The sequence below is a fragment of the Brienomyrus brachyistius genome, chromosome 1 (genome assembly GCF_023856365.1).
Source record: "Brienomyrus brachyistius isolate T26 chromosome 1, BBRACH_0.4, whole genome shotgun sequence".
In the NCBI taxonomy this organism is placed as follows: domain Eukaryota; kingdom Metazoa; phylum Chordata; class Actinopteri; order Osteoglossiformes; family Mormyridae; genus Brienomyrus; species Brienomyrus brachyistius.
In genome coordinates, this window is record NC_064533.1 from 56,424,624 (window position 1) to 56,443,260 (window position 18,637).

General features: G+C 44.8%; 1 protein-coding gene across 2 annotated transcripts; it reads right to left on the reverse strand.

Moving 5' to 3' along the window:
* Positions 1–78: 78 nt before the first annotated feature.
* ccdc141 (coiled-coil domain containing 141) lies at positions 79–18,283 on the reverse strand. Of its 2 annotated transcripts, none has more exons than XM_049019952.1 (23): positions 17,929–18,283; positions 17,307–17,429; positions 14,776–14,964; positions 13,575–13,683; positions 13,013–13,266; positions 11,946–12,113; positions 10,511–10,677; positions 10,076–10,202; positions 9,814–9,936; positions 9,440–9,631; positions 9,123–9,272; positions 8,556–8,735; positions 8,320–8,445; positions 7,948–8,133; positions 7,517–7,678; positions 7,185–7,334; positions 6,353–6,493; positions 6,041–6,229; positions 5,659–5,842; positions 5,453–5,565; positions 5,247–5,300; positions 4,789–5,160; positions 79–4,665 (listed from the first exon to the last, which is right to left on the reverse strand). In XM_049019952.1, the coding sequence occupies exons 1-23, from the start codon at positions 18,028–18,030 to the stop codon at positions 3,844–3,846; spliced, it is 4,383 nt and encodes a 1,460-aa protein (XP_048875909.1). In that variant the 5' UTR covers positions 18,031–18,283; the 3' UTR covers positions 79–3,843. The 2 variants fall into 2 exon arrangements, with proteins under 2 accessions (XP_048875909.1, XP_048875820.1); XM_049019863.1 differs by having other exon boundaries at positions 7,948–8,136; positions 17,929–18,282.
* Positions 18,284–18,637: the final 354 nt, after the last annotated feature.

The window sequence follows — 18,637 nt, forward strand, 5'->3', positions numbered from 1 at the left end:
TGCTAGATATCTAGTGGGCAGCATCTAGTTAACCAGAAGGCTAAGCATTCCCTAATGGAAGACAAAAATTGCACTACATTTTTACATGTAATAGTTTTATTTAAAATTCGTTATTTAATGAGTTAACAATATCTGTGTTTATGTAGTTTATGCTTATGGAAAGAAAACATGTTTCCCTGTATATTAACTGTCAATATGTAAAATTATTTAGTGTTCTAATTTATTAAGCAGCAGTCTAAGATGGGGTGCCCAGACCTCCCTCTCAACAGCCACCTCCTCCAACTCCACTGGGAGAATACCAAGGCATTCCCAGGCCAGCCGAGAGATATAACCTCTCCACTGTGTCCTGGGTCTGCCCTGGCGTCTCCTCATGGTTGGATATGCCTGAAACCCCTCCCCAGGGAGCTGTCTAGGGCGCATCGTAGATAGATGCCTGAACCACATCAACTGGCTACTTTTGATGTGGAGGAGCAGCGGCTCTACTTTGAGCTCCTCCTGAATGTCTGAGCTCTTCACCCTATCTCAAAGACTGAGCCCAGCCACCCTGTGGAGGAAGTTCATTTTGGCTGCTTGTATCCGCAGTCTCATTCTTTCGATCACTACCCAGAGCTCATGACCATAGCTGAAGGTAGGAGCATAGATTGACTGGTAAATTGAGAGCTTTGTCTTCTGGAATATCTCCCTCTTCACCAAAACAGAACAGTACACCGTCAATTAACCACAGCATATTTTTTGACTGTGAGAGAAATTGGAGTACTCAGAACAATCTTATCTGCAAAGGGCTAGTGTGTATGCGGGTTTTTGGGATAACCTTTAGGTCAACTGTTCAAACCCTGATGTGAGGAATCTTTAGCCAATCAGTCCTCTAATTAATAATCTAATTAGGTAGTAGTAACAAAAACCCACAGACATAATGGCCCTTTCTGGGTAAGATTGGCCAACCTCTGTGCTACCATGCCACCCCCAAATTGCTTACAAATTGCATATACCTTACATATATATTTTTATATATTTTACAATATATGAAAAATTGCAATATATAATTCAATATATTGTAATGTATTTTTGGATTGAATTTTGCTTTGTATTTTTTTATATATTTTTGGAGCAGACACTTGTGACACGAAAATATATATTGATGTCCATACATTGAAATGTTTTTGTTTTATAAGGGTTACTAAAACGTAAATTACCAGTATGCTGCAAGGTGACCATGCACTGCTTTGGTTAGCAGAGATTCTGCAATAAACACTAAACCATGACAGTAACATATACATAAAAATGATATTGAATGAAACGTATGATATATATACAATGAAAATACACTCGTTCTTGGCCTCAGATAATCTGGCACCTCTTTTGAAAATTGCGCATAATTTATTATCCACTCTGTAAAATGATGACTGTGCATTAGGGCCTGCAGCAGTGCTGTTGCTGCATGCATTTGCAACAGTTTCTATAAAACCTTAATTGTTTAAAAGACACTGCACTAGAGCTCGCGCACTTTCTGCCATGTTTAGACGTCTGGCATCCCAGTGACACTCCCCCTCATCGTGCACCTTGTAGTGGAAGACCCAAAGAAGTTGACCAAGGCAGTGACTATCTGTAATTCCAAGTTCATTGTATATCATACTTTTCATTCAATATCATCTTTGCTTTTAGCATACAAACAGCAGTTCTTTAAAAGATAAATTATACAAACATTCTGTGTAAAGATAGAAATTGTTCATCATATAAACGCCAAGGATAATTAAAAAAAAAAAAGTGACATGGGGTGAACATGCAAAATTCACACACACGTAACCCAGGCAGAGACTTGAACCTGGGCCACAGACATGTAAGGCAACAGTGCTAACCACTGCACCACCATGCCACCCCTCAATGTATTCCAAGTTTTTTTAATATAATATAATGAAACATGTGTAAAGACTGAAGAAAATAGCTAGACAAACTTTCATTAAGGAACTGTGAATGATGATAACAGAATCACAGAGAAAGGAATATGTTCACACAAGGAATTACTGATAGAAAAAAATGTACTTAAACATTGCAATAGCTGAAGATGAATGGTCATGATTTGCAATCATAATGGCAACATGCCAATGAAACAGAATTTCAGCCTGTGGAGGTCATATTCAAACAGAAGTCATTAGCAAGTTAGTGCAGATTGTTGCTGACCATACAAACTGTTTTCATACTTGCTTGTAATAAGTGATGGCAAAGTAATCTGGCTTTATTTAATGCAGGATATAGACATGGGAGCTGAAAATAATCCACCACTCCTAAAAAAACCTGCTCTTAACTAAAACAAACAATAACCATCCTATCCAGAATCCTGCTCTTAACCAGAACCATCAATAATAATCCTACACAAAATCTCACTCTTATTCAATATTTACTGACCCGGATCTATGCTGAGCACATAGCCTCTCCTTCCTGGTCTCTGTCCATGCAGACATATTTTCTCAAATCTGATGTGTCAACACTCTGCTTCACCAGGATGTGGCTGTCATATGATTTTGTGTTTCTTACCTGTTTAAGTGGATGTGAATGTTTTCACACAAAAAACTAACTGTAAAATCCATCCATTTTCCAAACCTCTTATCCTATTGGGTCGCGGGGGGTCCGGAGCCTATCCCAGAAGCAATGGGCACGAGGCTGGGAACAACCCAGGATGGGGGGCCAGCCCATCGCAGGGCACACTCACACACCATTCACTCTCACATGCATTCCTACGGGCAATTTAGCAAGTCCAATTAGCCTCAGCATGTTTTTGGACTGTGGGGGGAAACCGGAGTACCCGGAGGAAACCCCACGACGACATGGGGAGAACATGCAAACTCCACACACATGTGACCCAGGCGGAGATTCGATCCCGGGTCCCAGAGGTGTGAGGCAACAGTGCTAACCACTGCACCACCATGCCGCCCCCTAACTGTAAAATGACTGGTCAAAAAGTCCCAATGATGCAAGTAAACAGAGACATAGGTCTCTTTGGGTCATAAATGGATGCAGGATGCAGAGTACACAATAAGTATTTTTCTAGCGTGGTACACAGGTGGACAGGTGCCTAGGAGCACATTACAACAGCAAGTACACTAGCCACCGGAGGACACACAAGGTCCCAAAACAGGTGAGCCAGTCCAGCTGAGAAGAAGGGGTGGAATCATCTGGGTAGCTATTACCTTTGACCTTGAGGACAGAGCTAGAGGAGAATACCACTAGAATTTATGGCCTGTGTGACATTGAGACTTGCGCTGCTATTGGTGATCATCTGAATAAACACGCCATGTGTTCTGTCCTTTTGGGACAGTTCTACGTGCTGCTCATGGGTCACTTTCGGTCCATTCCTGTACTTGAGATAAAAAGTGAATTTCTACTTCACACAGCCACAGCACAGCAAGCAAGAGAACATTGAAAATACAAAAAATAGAAAAATGTATAAGAATCAGGGGCTTAAAGGCAGTCTGTGGGTCTATTAATGTTCTAGGGTTCACCAAGCATCCTGTTAGTGAAGGACAATAAAGTAGAACAACAAACAACAAAAGCAAATATCCAGATATATTGGTTATTTAAATAATACTGAATACATTTTTGTATTATTATAAAGGATTATGCAGAGTATTAGAAATGACTGTAGCACAGTACATGTAATTGTGATATATGTATTCCAAACTGGCATCTATAAATTCCTTGATTTCTCAAAACTGTAGCCCTACCCCTCTTATTTAAGTATAGTGTTCTTGATGGGAATGGGGGGGGGCATGCTCTCCTGTCACAATAGTCATAACTCTCAGCGAGCTCTAACCCAAACCCTAACCATCAGTAAGCCCCTGTCTGTGCCTATGAGGCCTGCTCATTGTAGGCTTCCCACCATGTAAGCGTAGGCTCTGGGGATCCCACGACTTCTACCTCCAGGGTCACAGGGGAGCCCTCCATGACCTTGGCATTAGACAGTAGCTTGGAGAAGTAAGGAGCCTGACCTGAAAGGCCAGGTATCGCCTGGCTCCCTGACAACAGCCGGACCTCTTCCCAGACAATGGCAGGCCTGCAGGGTCCCAGGTCCGTTAGTGGGGAAGGGGGGACATGCATGTCACTAGGCAGAGCACCCACATGCGCACACTCTTGCATCTGCGTGAAACTCTCATGCATTGCATACAGAGTCCATTGGCACTCGCTGAGAGTGCTGGGGGCGGGCAAAGAGGGTGGGGGAAGCCTGGTATTTAGGATGCTGGAGAGTGTGCTGGACACCAGGCTGGGGGTGGGCACGGTCAGGGGGCTGTGCACAAATGATGACGACTCCACCCGAAACCTGGAAGGCGAGGTCTGGCCTTCATCATGACTCAGGACCAACCCCTGCCTCTGGGGGACACCATCACTGAACTGAGAGTGGAACTGGAAGAGGCCCTGCTGGCTAGCATGCGGGCTATGTGAGCACATGCCATCCTCATTCTCTGACTGAACCATGTTGGACTCTGGCGTCTCAGAAAGTGGGGGCAAAGAGATGTCATCAGGTGAGGGGCACTCGTACTCGTCATTGGAAAGATACTCCTCGGTGAAGAGGTCACCCTCTGTTGCACACGTCTCCTCACCCATGGGAGGGAGTGATGAATGTTCATATGCATCAGGACACATGATCTCTTCTGCAGAATGAGGAACTTCCCCCTGGGGTAAGAAACCTTGTATAGTGACTAAGACAAATGCACTTCCAGTCTAGCATGTCAGTGGTAACAAGATGATAGTCGAAACATACTTGGGAACATTCTGGGGAATGGGACACACACCCACCTGTGTGTGTGCAGGCTGTTCCCTAAAACTTCTGAGAGACTCAGACTCCTCATGCCCTTTCTTCTGCTCTTCTGGCTTGCAAAATTCCCCGCGGATGTCAGAGAAGCCAGGGATGACCGAGGATGGCAAGAGGGACAGGCTGATGGTCTCGGTGTGTGAGGTGGTGTGCAGGCATTCAAGTCGCTCAGTTGTGGAGCTGTCAGAGATGGAGGTGACCCGGCCACTCTCTGAGTATGCTTCGCAGCAGTAAGACATGCTCTGTAGCAATGCAATGTCGCGTCCAAGTTGTTGGGTTTGGTTCATCACCCTGCTCCTCTTGTCATGGCTCGGGCCAGCATTTTCTGGAGTATGGCATGACTCCTTCAGCAAACTCTGTGAGCACATGAGAAGTCACTGAGCAAGTGACACTTCCTTCAGCATGCGCGATGTACATGAACGGCAGAGCTTCTGCACCTCACCATGTCTGTGTCTCTGTGTTGCCCTGGGCTGGACTGCTGCTTCAGAGCCTCTGCCTGAACACAAACACACAAATACACTCCAAACCTCAAAGCTAACTCATAAGCATCATCTCTGAACTGAAGGTCTGACAAAACCTTTTCAAACATGACTTTAATGGCAGAGCCTAGAAGCATTCCATTGCTTTTTATTCAATCGCACACTTTACCTGCAATTTGGTTTCCAGGCCCATAAGGCCTTTGCAGAGCTCTTTGATAGAGTCCACAATCTCACTGTGCTTGCTAACAGCTTTCTCCGCAAACTTCTTCCCCTCTTCTGGACCTAGGAACAAGCTTAATGTTCATTTAAGTGCCTTCAAAACCATCTCATTCAAAGAAGGTCCAAAAATACTGAAAACCCAAAGGAGATTTGTACCAAGGAGACGTATGGCCAGCTCTTTGATCTGCTGGATTCGCTCCTCCTGCTGTGGAATTGTGGGCCAGACAAACTTCTCAAACTGCTTGTAGAGCATGCTCACAGCCTCCTTGGTCTTACACTCAGAGGAGTACTTCCCTACCCTCATGATGGTAGCGCTGGCCTCATCAGACCAGAACTGGTACTGAATTTTAAAAGAGATAGAATGAGAGAGGAAAGTGTGGACTACTGTGATATTCTAATGCATTTATTGATTTCATGAATGCATGTTGTCACATGAATACTTAAACTGAAATGCAGATTATTTCAGGGCTTTTTGTGAATTGGTTCCAGGAGGTAAGGTATTGCCCACCCTATCCCAAACTCAAACCCAAATCCTAACCTCCTCCACAACCTGCTGCAGGTTAGCTGTCATTTCAAGGTTTGTCTTGAATTCCTCCATGGTCCTGTCAAAATCTCCCAGCTGCCTCTGGAGCTCGTTCACGGCATCTTCCATCTCTCTCCCCTTGAGGGGCTGCTCCTTGCTGGTGATGAGCTTGATAGTTAAGGCCTGCACCTTGTTCTTCAGCACCTGGAATAGACATGGGTTGGAAAGGGGATCGGTAAATAATAGCTACATGTTTAATATGATCAATGAAGAAATTAACCTTCACTTGAGCTCATATGAAGGACAGGATTGCAGCTTCAGTCTCACTTGCAGTTTCTCCATGTACCGCTCTATCTGCTGAGATTGATTCTTCACCGCCTTTATGTTCCTTATTTTCTCGTTCCTCTTCATATAGCTGAATTTTAAGTTGTTGAATTTCTTTCTCAGGTCTTTAAATGAATCCCTAAGCTTAATTAAGAAACAAATAAGGCAAAAGATTAATAACTTGCTATGAACTTCGGAGAACATCAGCTACAGATAATTGGCTAAGCTGGAACTCTCTACTCAGCCATACCCTTGAAAGCTTGAACTGGGATCAGAATAGTAAAAGACAGCTGACAAGTGAGTTCCAGTAAGAAAATAATTAAGCAAACAGGAGATATGAGGGAGATAGGAGATCACCATAAGTTGGTCATAAGTAATGGGATATTTATACACATTTTTAGGTTCCAAGGTCAGTGAAATTGTAACAGCCTAAGGCTTAGAAGTAGCACCTGTTTCTCTGTAAAATGATAGCATGTTAGCACATTAGCCCACAGATTGTGCCCATTCCCATGGGGGTGTAGGGCTATGCCAGACTCTTTGTGTGGATGAGTAAGAATGACAGGAGGGTCACCCCTGTAGGGCACTAGCTCGTCACAGAACAACCATCAGTGACCTTTCCAGATGGTGAAACTGACCAGCAATATCTCATAAAGTCTAAAGATAGCTCCTTTAAGCTCAAGGCCATTACACTGTATTAGTGGAGCAGCACGAAGATGGCGAGCCCTGCATCCAGGGCTGTGTTTAAGCACCATATCAGGAGGCCAAGCCAAGGAGATAACCCAGAGTGAAGATCGGGGCTAGTGGAAGTCCATGTCTGGGCCCATGATGGGATTACCTCATTCATCTCCTCCTTAAACACACAATACTGCAAGTGGCTCTCCAGGTTTTCCTCACAGCGATAGGCCTCCATACTCCACCTCATGCTGGCTGTCTCTAACTTTTTCATCCTCTCCTGGAGCTGCTGGACCTGGAAGCCCAGGGTATGCTGAAAGATGGTGATGGACATTGGGGGACATGATTAGGGGGAGCAGAGCTCTTTGCCTCCATACTGAACAAGCTACAGGCGATTTAATCCACTATGATCCTAAGCTGTCCCTGCCCAGAGGAATGGTGACATTAAAATGTTTGGAGCATTTGTTGGCGGGGGGAGCAAGGTGTGGGACTTACCGACTGACACACAATGCTGGCAACCTCTGCCCCTAAGGAGATGGCTTGCTTATACAGGTAGCACATGTGGGCACGCCTCTCCTGGTACTGTGCCAGTTGGACCCGAGCCTGACTAGCATCAGGAAGCACTGTGACTGGCACAGCATTTGGCACGCAGTCCAGCTAAGATAGGAACAAGTGCAGTAAATCAGTATTAATGGCAGATGGTGCTAAGGAGCTGCACTGGAGAGCCTCTGTCTGGTTTCAGTTTCTGGAGTTACTGCAGTAAGCATAATAAACAGGTGAAATTTAGCTTTTAAAGAAATTAAATAAAAGCACTTTTCCTGGAGTCTGAGGGGATAAATGATCTGGCAGAAAGCATGTTAAGAAACCTTGCTTTTATTAAAGCTTGTTTCCTCTGTGAATCTGGAGTGTATTGTATATAAACATACATCATGATACAGCTGCAGGAACCGGACAGCCTTGCAGAGGACCACTTCATACTCCTTTATCTTATCCTTGGCTTGCTGGTGCACATGGAGGAGCTCCATCACCTTCTCATTCTTCTCTTTCACCGAAGCTCCTCTGAGTGGCAGCAGCTCTGAGATCTTCAGCGTGTGCTCCACCTCTGCATTCAGCTGCTGAGATGGACAAAAGTGTACAGGAAGGGATCATCAGTTCAGTTTGCCAAGCGAGGTCATATTCACTGTCACAAAAACTAAATAAAATATAACCCAAGTTATGCCTGTGACACAAAACTTCACCAGTATGATCTCTTGTATGACTAATCAAACTAATCATCCACAAACAGCACACAGTCTCACCATAAATTGTGGTTTTGCAAGGTTGAAATTCTCCTGCAACTTGGTTACAGTTGTGAGATCACTTCCCAAATCCATCTTGGATCCTGGAGCAAGGACATCCTCCAGCATCTTCAGGTCATGGATGGTCTTCATAGCAAATATAGAAGCATTTTATCTTTCATAGAAGCTTAATGCTTGCAGCAATAATGCTGATGCCCCCTTCGAACATCCACACAGCACCGCAACATCTTCCTTACCTTTTTAAGGTGCTCCTTGAATTTCTTCCACTGCTTTTTCACAGATTTTATCTGGTTGACCTGGAGCTGCCATGAGGTCCACAGGTCCATCAGGATGGCCTTTTTCTTGGTCAGCTTTTCCATGATCTTCTCAACCTGACACACGGCAGCTTTCACGTCAAGCTTGTGCTTCTCACTGACCTAGCAGAAGTTGATGCAGGGTTAACAAGGGTGTCAGGATCTGTATTATTCACAGATCTGGGAACCCTCCTGCTTTAATGGCAAATATTAAAACTTATCATGGTTCTGTACTGACTCTGCATCTATAATGTCGATCCAAATGTCCTCACACAGCTGTTATCAAAAACCCCCAACCAAACATCTCTGGGTGCAGGGTGTCATTTACAATGTCTTTGTAACATTTACACACACACATCAGAACTTTCCCGCAGACATACAATCTTACGTCTATTACGCTGAACCAGGACCAGTAGGACAGAGGAGGGGTGGCTGGCTCAGCAGGAGCTCCAGCATATCAGAGTCCCTCCCACATTACCGGAGACCCTCTGGGGTCATGCTGGTTCTCACCAAGCTGACCGAACATATGAAGATGTTGGCCTGCTCCTGCAGGTTGAGGAACTTCTGCAACAGTGACTGCCATTTGCCACTTGCACCATCAGTGTCATCTTCAGGCCTGCCTTTAAAAATCTCCTGTACTTGCTGTATCTGCTCATCCACCTGTTGGAGACGACAGCCATCAGTGCTTATGTATATTACATGTATTCACAAGCTACTTTTATTTCTTCTGGTCAACAGCATGAACTGCTGCAATAGACAAGTTTCATTAAGTACTACGCCACCTGCTGGACACCACTTTTTTCAAATTTCAGTTGAAGTACTCCCACCTCTTCTGTGACGTGCAGAAAACACACATAGGGCCTGAGAGTGTCCAGCCATGCATTCACACTTCTCATCACTGCCCCCAGCTGTTCGTTCAGGGCAATGTTCCTGCTGGACAGCTCATCGGCCTCATGGGAGTCCAGCAGCCTTAGCTGTGCCACAAGCTCTGTGATGTACTTGAGCTTGTCTGCTGTGTCCTGAATGAACATGTTAGAGATAAAGTCCATGTCTCTCTATACTAAGAAGCAATTTAAAGACACACCTACTAGTGGACTGAAAAAATTCACTGGTTTTAAACCATTTTTGCCCCGGGAATATATGACTCGATGTATGAAATCCATCCTATCATAACTACTCCCCCTCTTGACTGGTGGCTCACCTGTGCCTGTGAGGCCAGCTCCTTGTGTCTATTCAACATGTCCTCTGACTCGGAGAGCCCTGATCCAGGTTCAAGGATGCTATTGCTGATAGCGGATCTGGTTCCCTTCATCCACAGGGACACCTGTGCATGAGGAGCACATCTTCACCACCTTCAGGGGACCTTACAGCCCAAAGGAATCTACTGACCTTAAATCAGCCATCTATCAGTGTCCATGTATCTGATAGCCATGTACTGCATATGCCTTAGGGACATGTCCTACCTTGTATATCAGCTCTTCAATAGAGGACATTAGCTGTAGCTTCTTCTCAGCCAGGTCCTGGTAGGCATGGCACTCTCCACTGAAGGAGTTCACCTGGATACATCCCAGCACCCCAGCCATTTGGGCACTGTACAAAGCATGATAATATGCAGTATTCTTCTCTGCTCTGGTTCATATGGGTCTATTTTCTGAATACAATAAAGTCTTAATACTTACTGTAGTAGATCCAGCATAATAAACTAAAGTTTATCTGTCTATCCTTTACTTATCTCAGTCAGGGTTGGTGGTGAGGGGCTGGGCAGTTAGAAGCTCAATGGATGGATGGCTTGAGGGGTAATTTGAGCGATGAGTGGATGGATGGACTTCACTGAGTATTCTGTGACACTCGCCTCCCCCTGGAGCCCCACCCTGCCCCACCCCCATCCTCGTCCTCACCAATGGGGCTGAAACCTCTCAAGGAGAAGTTGTTCATGCTGGAGAGGATCAGAAGTCACCTCCCTCGAGGTGCACTGCAGCTCCTTGTGCCACTGGGCCAGCAGAGAGTTGGACTGTGAGTGAGGGGCCTGCAGCTGGCTCTCCACACCAGCTAGGGCCTCAAAAGCCTGCAAAATGGGGAGCAAACAAAGCCATACTTTCAAACACTAGAGGGTACAAATGTGACTCGTGCTGGCAAAATGAGTCGGAATGCGCACAGGCTAATTATGAGCTAGAGTCAAAAGTGTCAGAGAGTTAATTTTCATCTAAACTGAGATTTTCCCAAAAATGAGTCCATTAAGTCATCATCTATATATCCCAATAATCAAAATAGCAAATAAATACCATGAACCATCATAATTTGAATGTTTCGTATGGGCTTTGTCTTCAGAAATTAGTCCTTTATCTTAAATTTTCTTATAAAATCTGTGTTTTTCTCCACTCACTCACGCCATGACTAGGAATCGCCCCACCGATTGTTTGGTATCACCATGAAGCAAAGCTCGTGTACTTTCTAAAAATTTGGATAGAATTTCCAATGACATCACTCTGAACCAACAGAACTCGATTTTTTAAAGCCCTGTTGATGTAAACAACTTCTAACGATGTAACTCGGTCATTTTTTGGCCAATTACAACAAACCATACATCATTTTGAAGGTTTTAAAAAGGAGAATAGAATCTAAAAATAATAATAACTCCATTTTGAAAATTTCCTCATTCCGACTCATTTTGCCAGCATGGGTCACAAATGGCACCATAATTATGGACTCAGATGCCACCAGAAAGATGTAAAAAGTACTAAGATGTGTTAAAAATGAGGCAAACTAAAAATGAAACAATACCCACTATCATATTATTTATTTAATATTTAAATTTATATAAAAGCTATTTGAATGTCTTTTGCAATTTACCCTCAATATTTAACTTTACCTAGAGAGCAACGTTCTTAAAACATGAGAAGTATAATAGGCTGGATTTCTTAGTCTCACAGGTCCCTTGGCAGGCTGTACAGCTGTAGAGCACAGTAACCTTGCCTTCCTGCTGACATCAACTCAGGACTGCTCATTCCAAGCTTGTGTTATTCTGATCGTACACACTACTTCACCAAAAACTGCACAACACACTGTTTACTTGAGAAACCTGGTGCTACATTGCTCCGATTCACTTCAGAGGCTTAAAGAACTCCCGGACTGAACACCACCCCAGTCTTGCCCTGAACCCAAGTCCTAGCTTGTCTTGCAGACTGACTCTGATGTTCTTTGGGAGGCACTGCATCATCTCCCTCTTTTTTTCTACACATTTTTTGCAACAATTAAAGTTCCGTCCTTCAAATGAGTACCCCATGACTCTAGAGAGGTCTGTACAGTGTTCACAGTAACACTAAGAGCCCTTGCCTTATTGTTGCTTTCCTGCCGATCCCCCAGGTGGCCCTCCATCAGTCTCCAGAGCTTTTCACGGGGCTCCATCAGCTGGAGGCTCCTCGCAGCTAGAACCTCCCTGTCTTCCACAGAGAGGACCTCAGGGGCCTGAGCCAGCAGCCTACTTATGATCAGGCTCCGGTCCTGTCGAAAGGTGAGGTGAAACTGTATAGCATCATGCTGTATCATCCGGACACAACTGTCACAGCAAAAGTACTGGATCACCTTACCTATTTACACAGCTGCCCATTCAGTCACTTTTTAATTTAGACACTTTTTAACTGTGGAGGAGGCTTGAAAGTTTATTTTAAACACATTTCTGAGACTACAATGAAGTTAACTTTCAGTTAAGTACCTCATGAGGATGCGACATGTATGCGACCCTTCTTTAATAAACCTCCTATATGGGGCATGCTATCAATATGGCTGGCCTTAAGGAAGGAAGGAAGGAAGGAAGGAAGGAAGGAAATTGCCTTTCATTTTAATGATAACCATCTGCATGTAAAGCCCTCATGTTGTTAAAATTTCAGAATAGCATCATTTGCTTCATTAACAACAGGCCATGAAATGTAACGTCAGTACTGGCACATTTTTTGGGAAGGACTTTGGATGTGGCCAAAGATGTACCCAATGCAGTACATAACACTTTCCACTTTTCAGTGTTTTTTAATGATAAATTCATGACTGGTCATGCCACATCCTGTTGCCACCTCATGACTAAAGCAAGAGGAAAGAAGACCCTCATGGCTGACCGCCATGGACACCGACCAGTAGAAAAGCACCAATAGGAGATATTGTGAAAAGCAGAGAGCTTGTTTACTGGCTATTTAGATGGGTCCTGCTGTGGCAACTGTTTATAAACTGAGTAGCACAAACCTTTTGGAAAACTAAAGACTAAAGACTGTACCCTCAAATGAGACGCTCCAAATGAAGGTACCCCACCCATTGCACTGGCCAATTATTTTTAACCTGTAGGACGGGCCGGGGTTTCCCTTGACAGCCCCGAAAAGTAATCTAATGACAACCAAGTAACCCCCACTCACTTCCTGTTCCTGCTGCTCCCAGAGGCGGACATGCAAAATAGATTCCAGGTGGTGTTGCTGCTGCCTCATTCGCTGGTCCACCTGTCGGCGCCTATCCTGAAGGATCTCCAGAAGGTTCTCCACCTTGGTACAGCTGCTGTGTGCCCTGTGCATGCTGCCCGGCCTCAGTAGTTTCTCCTTAAAGCAAGAGTGCTGGAGGAAGTTCACCAGCTCCTGGCTGCTGTTCAGAGCCAGCAGAGACGTTTTCAGTAGGCCTGGAGGCAATGGACAGGAGCACAGTAAACACATGAATTCCTGGTCATTCAGTTTATTCTTAAATTGTTCATTTAAAAAATATATCAGCATTGCACACAAATATCACATAAAATGAGCATGCTGAGATGGCAGGGCTGACTCAGCAGACACAAATCTGGATATCTGAATGAGTGTCTTTAAACCACACTGCCATTGTGGATACTGAGCATGTCAGCTTATCTCCCAGCTCCTGAATTCCCCTTGGATGTGGATGAGATACGATAAGCCTTAAGCGCTAAGCCCCCTGCTGCTGGTGAGGCAGACTTGCCTCTTTTAATGCTGCTGTGCTTCTGAACCAGATCCTCCAGGCAGCCTGTGGATATCTCCTTGGACGTGCCCAGTTGGAGCTCCTCTGCTTCGTCTATCTTCACTGCAAACTGCAAACAGAGACAACATCATCCAGTGGAGACTGCAACATGGTAAATGCAGCATCAGCATGGCTGACACAGATGCACTCACGGATGTAGATCTCTCTGATGTAGATTCATTCACCGACACAGATCAACTCACTAACACAGATGCACTCACAGACAGCTAAGGAAATCCACATGCCCACAAACTAAGAAATCAAGTAAAAAGTTTAAAGCCTTTTACAAAATGCAGCTGAGAATAAGGGAAAATGGCATTTCCCATGCTCACATTTACTGTGATTTCCTGTCACAAAGAGCAACAAACTCCTTGAATTGATCATTGTCTGCTTTATTTCAGATATATCTTTCCATGTGACTGAAAAAGAGTAAGCATTATTTCTGTTGCACAATTTATCTATGCGTCAAATATTATGTTTCTTAATACATATATTAATAGTTGCCAGAGGTGGAAAGTTCTGGTCCATAAAGTACAAATCCAGACCAAGGTTTTGTTTCAACGAACCAGATGAGCATAAAGAGTCACAGTCACTCATTTAGTTGGTTGAAAAAAAATGTGGACTGGATTTGTACTTTTTGGTCGTGAACTTTCCACCTCTGGTAGTTACATTGTTAATCTTTTTGCCGTCTGGTTGAGTTACATTACGAGTCTTATTTTCCTGTAGTAGTTTGCTTCCAAGCAGTCTGTGTTTGTATATGTACTTTATAATTACATTACTTTCTGTTAGTATTATAATCTGTTAACATGTTTGTAGTATATTATAGTAGTTATAAATTGTATAATTTCCATTTTAAGTTGATTGATTGCAATGTGTAGTTTTCTATTTCTTTTTCTTTAGAAATCACACAAATAAATGTGTCCCAATTATACATATTATGAAGCAATAAATCCATAAATTGTACTTGCCTCCTGTGCCCTGACAGACACTGCAACAACAGTGAACTTACCTGGCTAAATCACCAGCATTCATTAAAAGTGGACATGAAGGGGCCACAAAGGGGATATAAAGGGACAAAGGGGACATTAACAGGACATTAAGGGACATAAGGGGACAGGAAGAGGCCAGGCCAGCAGCACACCAGCACAGGCAGCACCCTCACCTCCAGGGCTTGGTCATAGAAGCATATGGCCAGCTGTAGCAGGTCCCTGCGAGTGTCCAATTGAGCAACCAGCTCCTTCCAGGCCTGGCTCAGTGAGGATGCCATGTGCTCATGCAGCCTGGGTTCAGCCCCCACCTCCATTGTCCGGTCTGTTTCCTCCAGCAACCCGCGCACAGAGCCCTCGTGTTTCTGATGAAGAGGAAGGTGATGGGTGAGTGGAATACTCAGCAGAGCATGCTGTGGTAGCTGGATTAAGCAAGCTCAGTCAGGAGATTGTGAGCATGGCAATCTTGTCTAACATTGGTGCCTGACCACACAAATGCTCTTCTGGAAGAATGGGCAATAATTCCCACGGACACACTCAAAAGTCTTGTGCAAAGCCTTCCCAGAACACTGGCAGCTGTTATAGCTCCAAAGAGAGGAACAATTGCATACTATGGCCTATGGATTTACATGGGTATTTTAAAAAATGTAGCTTTTGCTATGCATTTTGATCTTTCGTCCATATGCAAATGGAATTTTATGTCACTGAAAACAGCTTTTTTGTGAAGAATTTCAGAAACTCGACATGTAGACGGGGAAAACACTGTCTTTGGCTTGTAACATCAGATTATACGCCGTTGTCCACTTTGTTTGATGTCACAGTGTGCGCCGTTCGCTGTTTACATTAGCTGTTTATCCTAGCAGAACTGGTTATAAGAACATAAGAACATAAGAACTATACAAACGAGAGGAGGCCATTCGGCCCATCAAGCTCGCTTGGGGAGAACTAAACTAATAGCTCAGAGTCGGTAAAATCTTATCTAGCTCTGATTTAAAGGAACCCAAGGATTCAGCTTGCACTACATTATCAGGAAGGCTATTCCATACTCTGACTACACGCTGTGTAAAGAAGTGCTTCCTTAAATCCAGCTTGAAATGTTCTCCCGCTAATTTCCACCTATGGCCACGAGTTCGTGTATTTAAACTAATGCTGAAGTACCTATTTGGTTGAACAGCATCCAAACCTGTTAGAATCTTATATACCTGGATCATGTCCCCCCTCAGTCTCCTTTGCTTGAGACTGAACAGATTTAGCTCAAGTAACCGTTCCTCGTATGACATTCCTCTAAGACCAGGAATCATTTTTGTGGCCCTACGCTGCACCTTTTCTAAGGCCACAATGTCCTTTTTAAGATATGGTGACCAAACCTGCACACAATATTCTAGGTGAGGTCTCACCAAGGAATTGTATGATCTTAGCATTACCTCCCTTGACTTAAACTCCACACACCTGGAGATATACCCCAACATCCTATTGGCCTTTTTTATTGCTTCCCCACACTGGCGAGAATGGGACATGGAAGCATCAACATACACACCAAGGTCTTTCTCATGATCAGCTACCTTTATTTCAGTGACACCCATGAAATACCTGTACTTTATATTTCTGCTCCCTAGATGGAGTACCTTACATTTATCGACGTTAAATTTCATCTGCCAGGTATCGGCCCAGTCACTAATTAAATCAAGATCCCGCTGTAGCTGCTGAGCCACTAATTCAGTATCTGCTACACCACCCACCTTGGTGTCATCTGCAAATTTCACCAGTTTACTGTATATATTGGTATCCATATCATTTATGTAAATTAGGAACAATAGTGGTCCTAAAATCGAACCCTGCGGTACCCCACTATGAACGCAAGCCCACTGTGACATTGTGCCTCTTATAACTACTCGCTGTTTCCTATCTGTTAACCAGTTATCAATCCAGGTCGCTACGGTACCTAAAATACCTGTCGCTTTGAGTTTAAGTAGGAGCCTCTTGTGGGGGACAACATCAAAAGCCTTTTGGAAATCTAAGTAGATGACATCATAGGCCTTCTTATCATCAACTTCCTGAGTAGCTTCCTCAAAAAACTCCAACAGATTTGTTAAACAGGATCTACCTCTCCTAAATCCATGCTGGCTATCCCGCAAAATGTTATTGGAGTCCAGGTAATCTACCATTTTCTCTTTGATTATAAGACTTCTGATTGGCCAACATGGCTTTATGGTCAGAGTTTTACTGCTGCCTATTGGTTTGGCATGCTCTTAGCAGCACATTTTAATGGTTTCATATGGATGTGGAGATTTCATAATAATGGAGGTGGAAAAACACCATTTTTAAAAATATCTGTGTATGTGTGGACAAGGCATTAGAATGGGATGTCAAAAAAGTTCATGAAGGTGTAGTGACAATACTTTTGCACATGTAGTATTGCTTTTACTGTTATCAAGCACAAAAACGAGAAGCCTCAGGCCTTCCATATTGCCTCTCACCATCAGTCTCACCATCAGTTACTGTGTAATTCTCGGTCAAGGGAGTGAAAACAGTAAGAAGTAATGTCCATGATCCCAGGTCACTGAACAGAAGCCAGACCTTGATGTGTCAAGCCCACAGTGGAATATCACAAACCAACATCTGGTGTTGTCAGCACATTTAAATCCCTCACAACCAGTGTCTTATGAGTGGATGAACCTGTCCAGGGACCAGATGAGTAATCCAGTACCTTGAGCTTGATCAGCAGTTGCTCGTGTTCCTCCAGGAGCCTCTGCGTGTCCTCCTGGCTGTTGCCAATCTCCAGCAGGTCGGGCTCTGACTCGGCCAGCTGCAGCTGGAGCAGTGTGCCACACTAAACAAACAGTAGACAGGAGGGATGTTTGTCATTTTTCCTCCTACTGGCTGGCTTCCCCAGCATCCAGTCCCTACAGCAGCTCCTCCAGCAGCCCAACCCTCTGGCAGCCCAACACAGTGGATCCTCTGGCAGCCCAACCCAGTGGCAGCTCCTCTGGCAGCCTGATCCAGTGGATCCCCTGGCATCCTGATACCAAGGTTCCCCCAGCATCCCAATACAGCAGTTCTCCCGGCAGCCAGACATGGCAGCAACAGCCCTGGAAGCCTGACTTGACAGTTCCCCTAGCAGCCCAACTCAGTGGCAGCTCTCCCAGCAGTCCGACATGACAGATCCCATGCAGCCTAACCCAGCGGTTCCCCCAGCAGCCTGACCCGACTGTTCTCCCAGCAGATGAACACAGCCGCAGCTCCCCTGGTAGCAGTTCACCCACAGCCGGAGCCCTGTTATTCTCTGAGCATGGTTTAGATGGACAGACAGACGACCTCGGTGCAGTTACCTGGAGCACGGCCACGGTGATCCGCGAACCCCCGGCCTGCACAGCTATGCTGCTGATGGCAGTGCTGGCCAACTGACCTCCAAGCTCACCTTCATGGGACATTCCCTCTGTATTCCAGTGGCACAGCAAGCAGAAGAGAAACTTTGGAAACCCCCTGGAATGTCAGGTAGCTGGCTAGATACCCTAAACATGCCCTTCCATCATTCAACTGCCTGCTCCAAGCCCTCCACAAAGCCCTCCGTTCCTGGCAGCGCAATGCTGTTGCCCCCTCAGCCAGTCCAGAAGCAGACTCTGAAGTTACTTCCCCACGCAACTCACTCAGGCAGGACAGAGCACAGAGGGATAAAAATAGAGCCGCCTGCCAGGATTATCACTGCACTGTGAGCCATCTGACACACCCAAGTCACCCCTCCTCCACTGTACCCCCGACACTAGCCCCGACACTACCCCCCCCAAAGCAGTCCTGAGTGTCACTGAGCAGAGACACTCCCCCTGTGGCATTAAGAAGTTAGTTTCCACTCCCCTCTCCCCCAAATCCTGCTTCTCCTAGAGAGAAATGTATACTGTCCCCTGTGCTGTGAGCAGCTCCTACATTGTTGTATTTAAATATGCAGAAGGCCTCTTTTCCCAAAATTTCCCCCCAATTCTCCCTTCAGATAGGAGTAAAAGGACCAGGGAGCCCAATTTAGAAACTCTTCGGTTGATAAAC

Bases quoted from the DNA above. Each gene is read 5' to 3' on its own strand.
- ccdc141 (XM_049019863.1), bottom strand. From the start codon at position 18,030: ATGTCCCATGAAGGTGAGCTTGGAGGTCAGTTGGCCAGCACTGCCATC. The intron at 10,203-10,510 runs GTGAGGACGAGG...TGCTTTGTACAG, and splicing joins GAGAGGTTTCAGCCCCATTG to TGCCCAAATGGCTGGGGTGC. The intron at 5,161-5,246 runs GTGAGGTGCAGA...ATGTGCTCACAG, and splicing joins AACACAGAGACACAGACATG to AGTTTGCTGAAGGAGTCATG.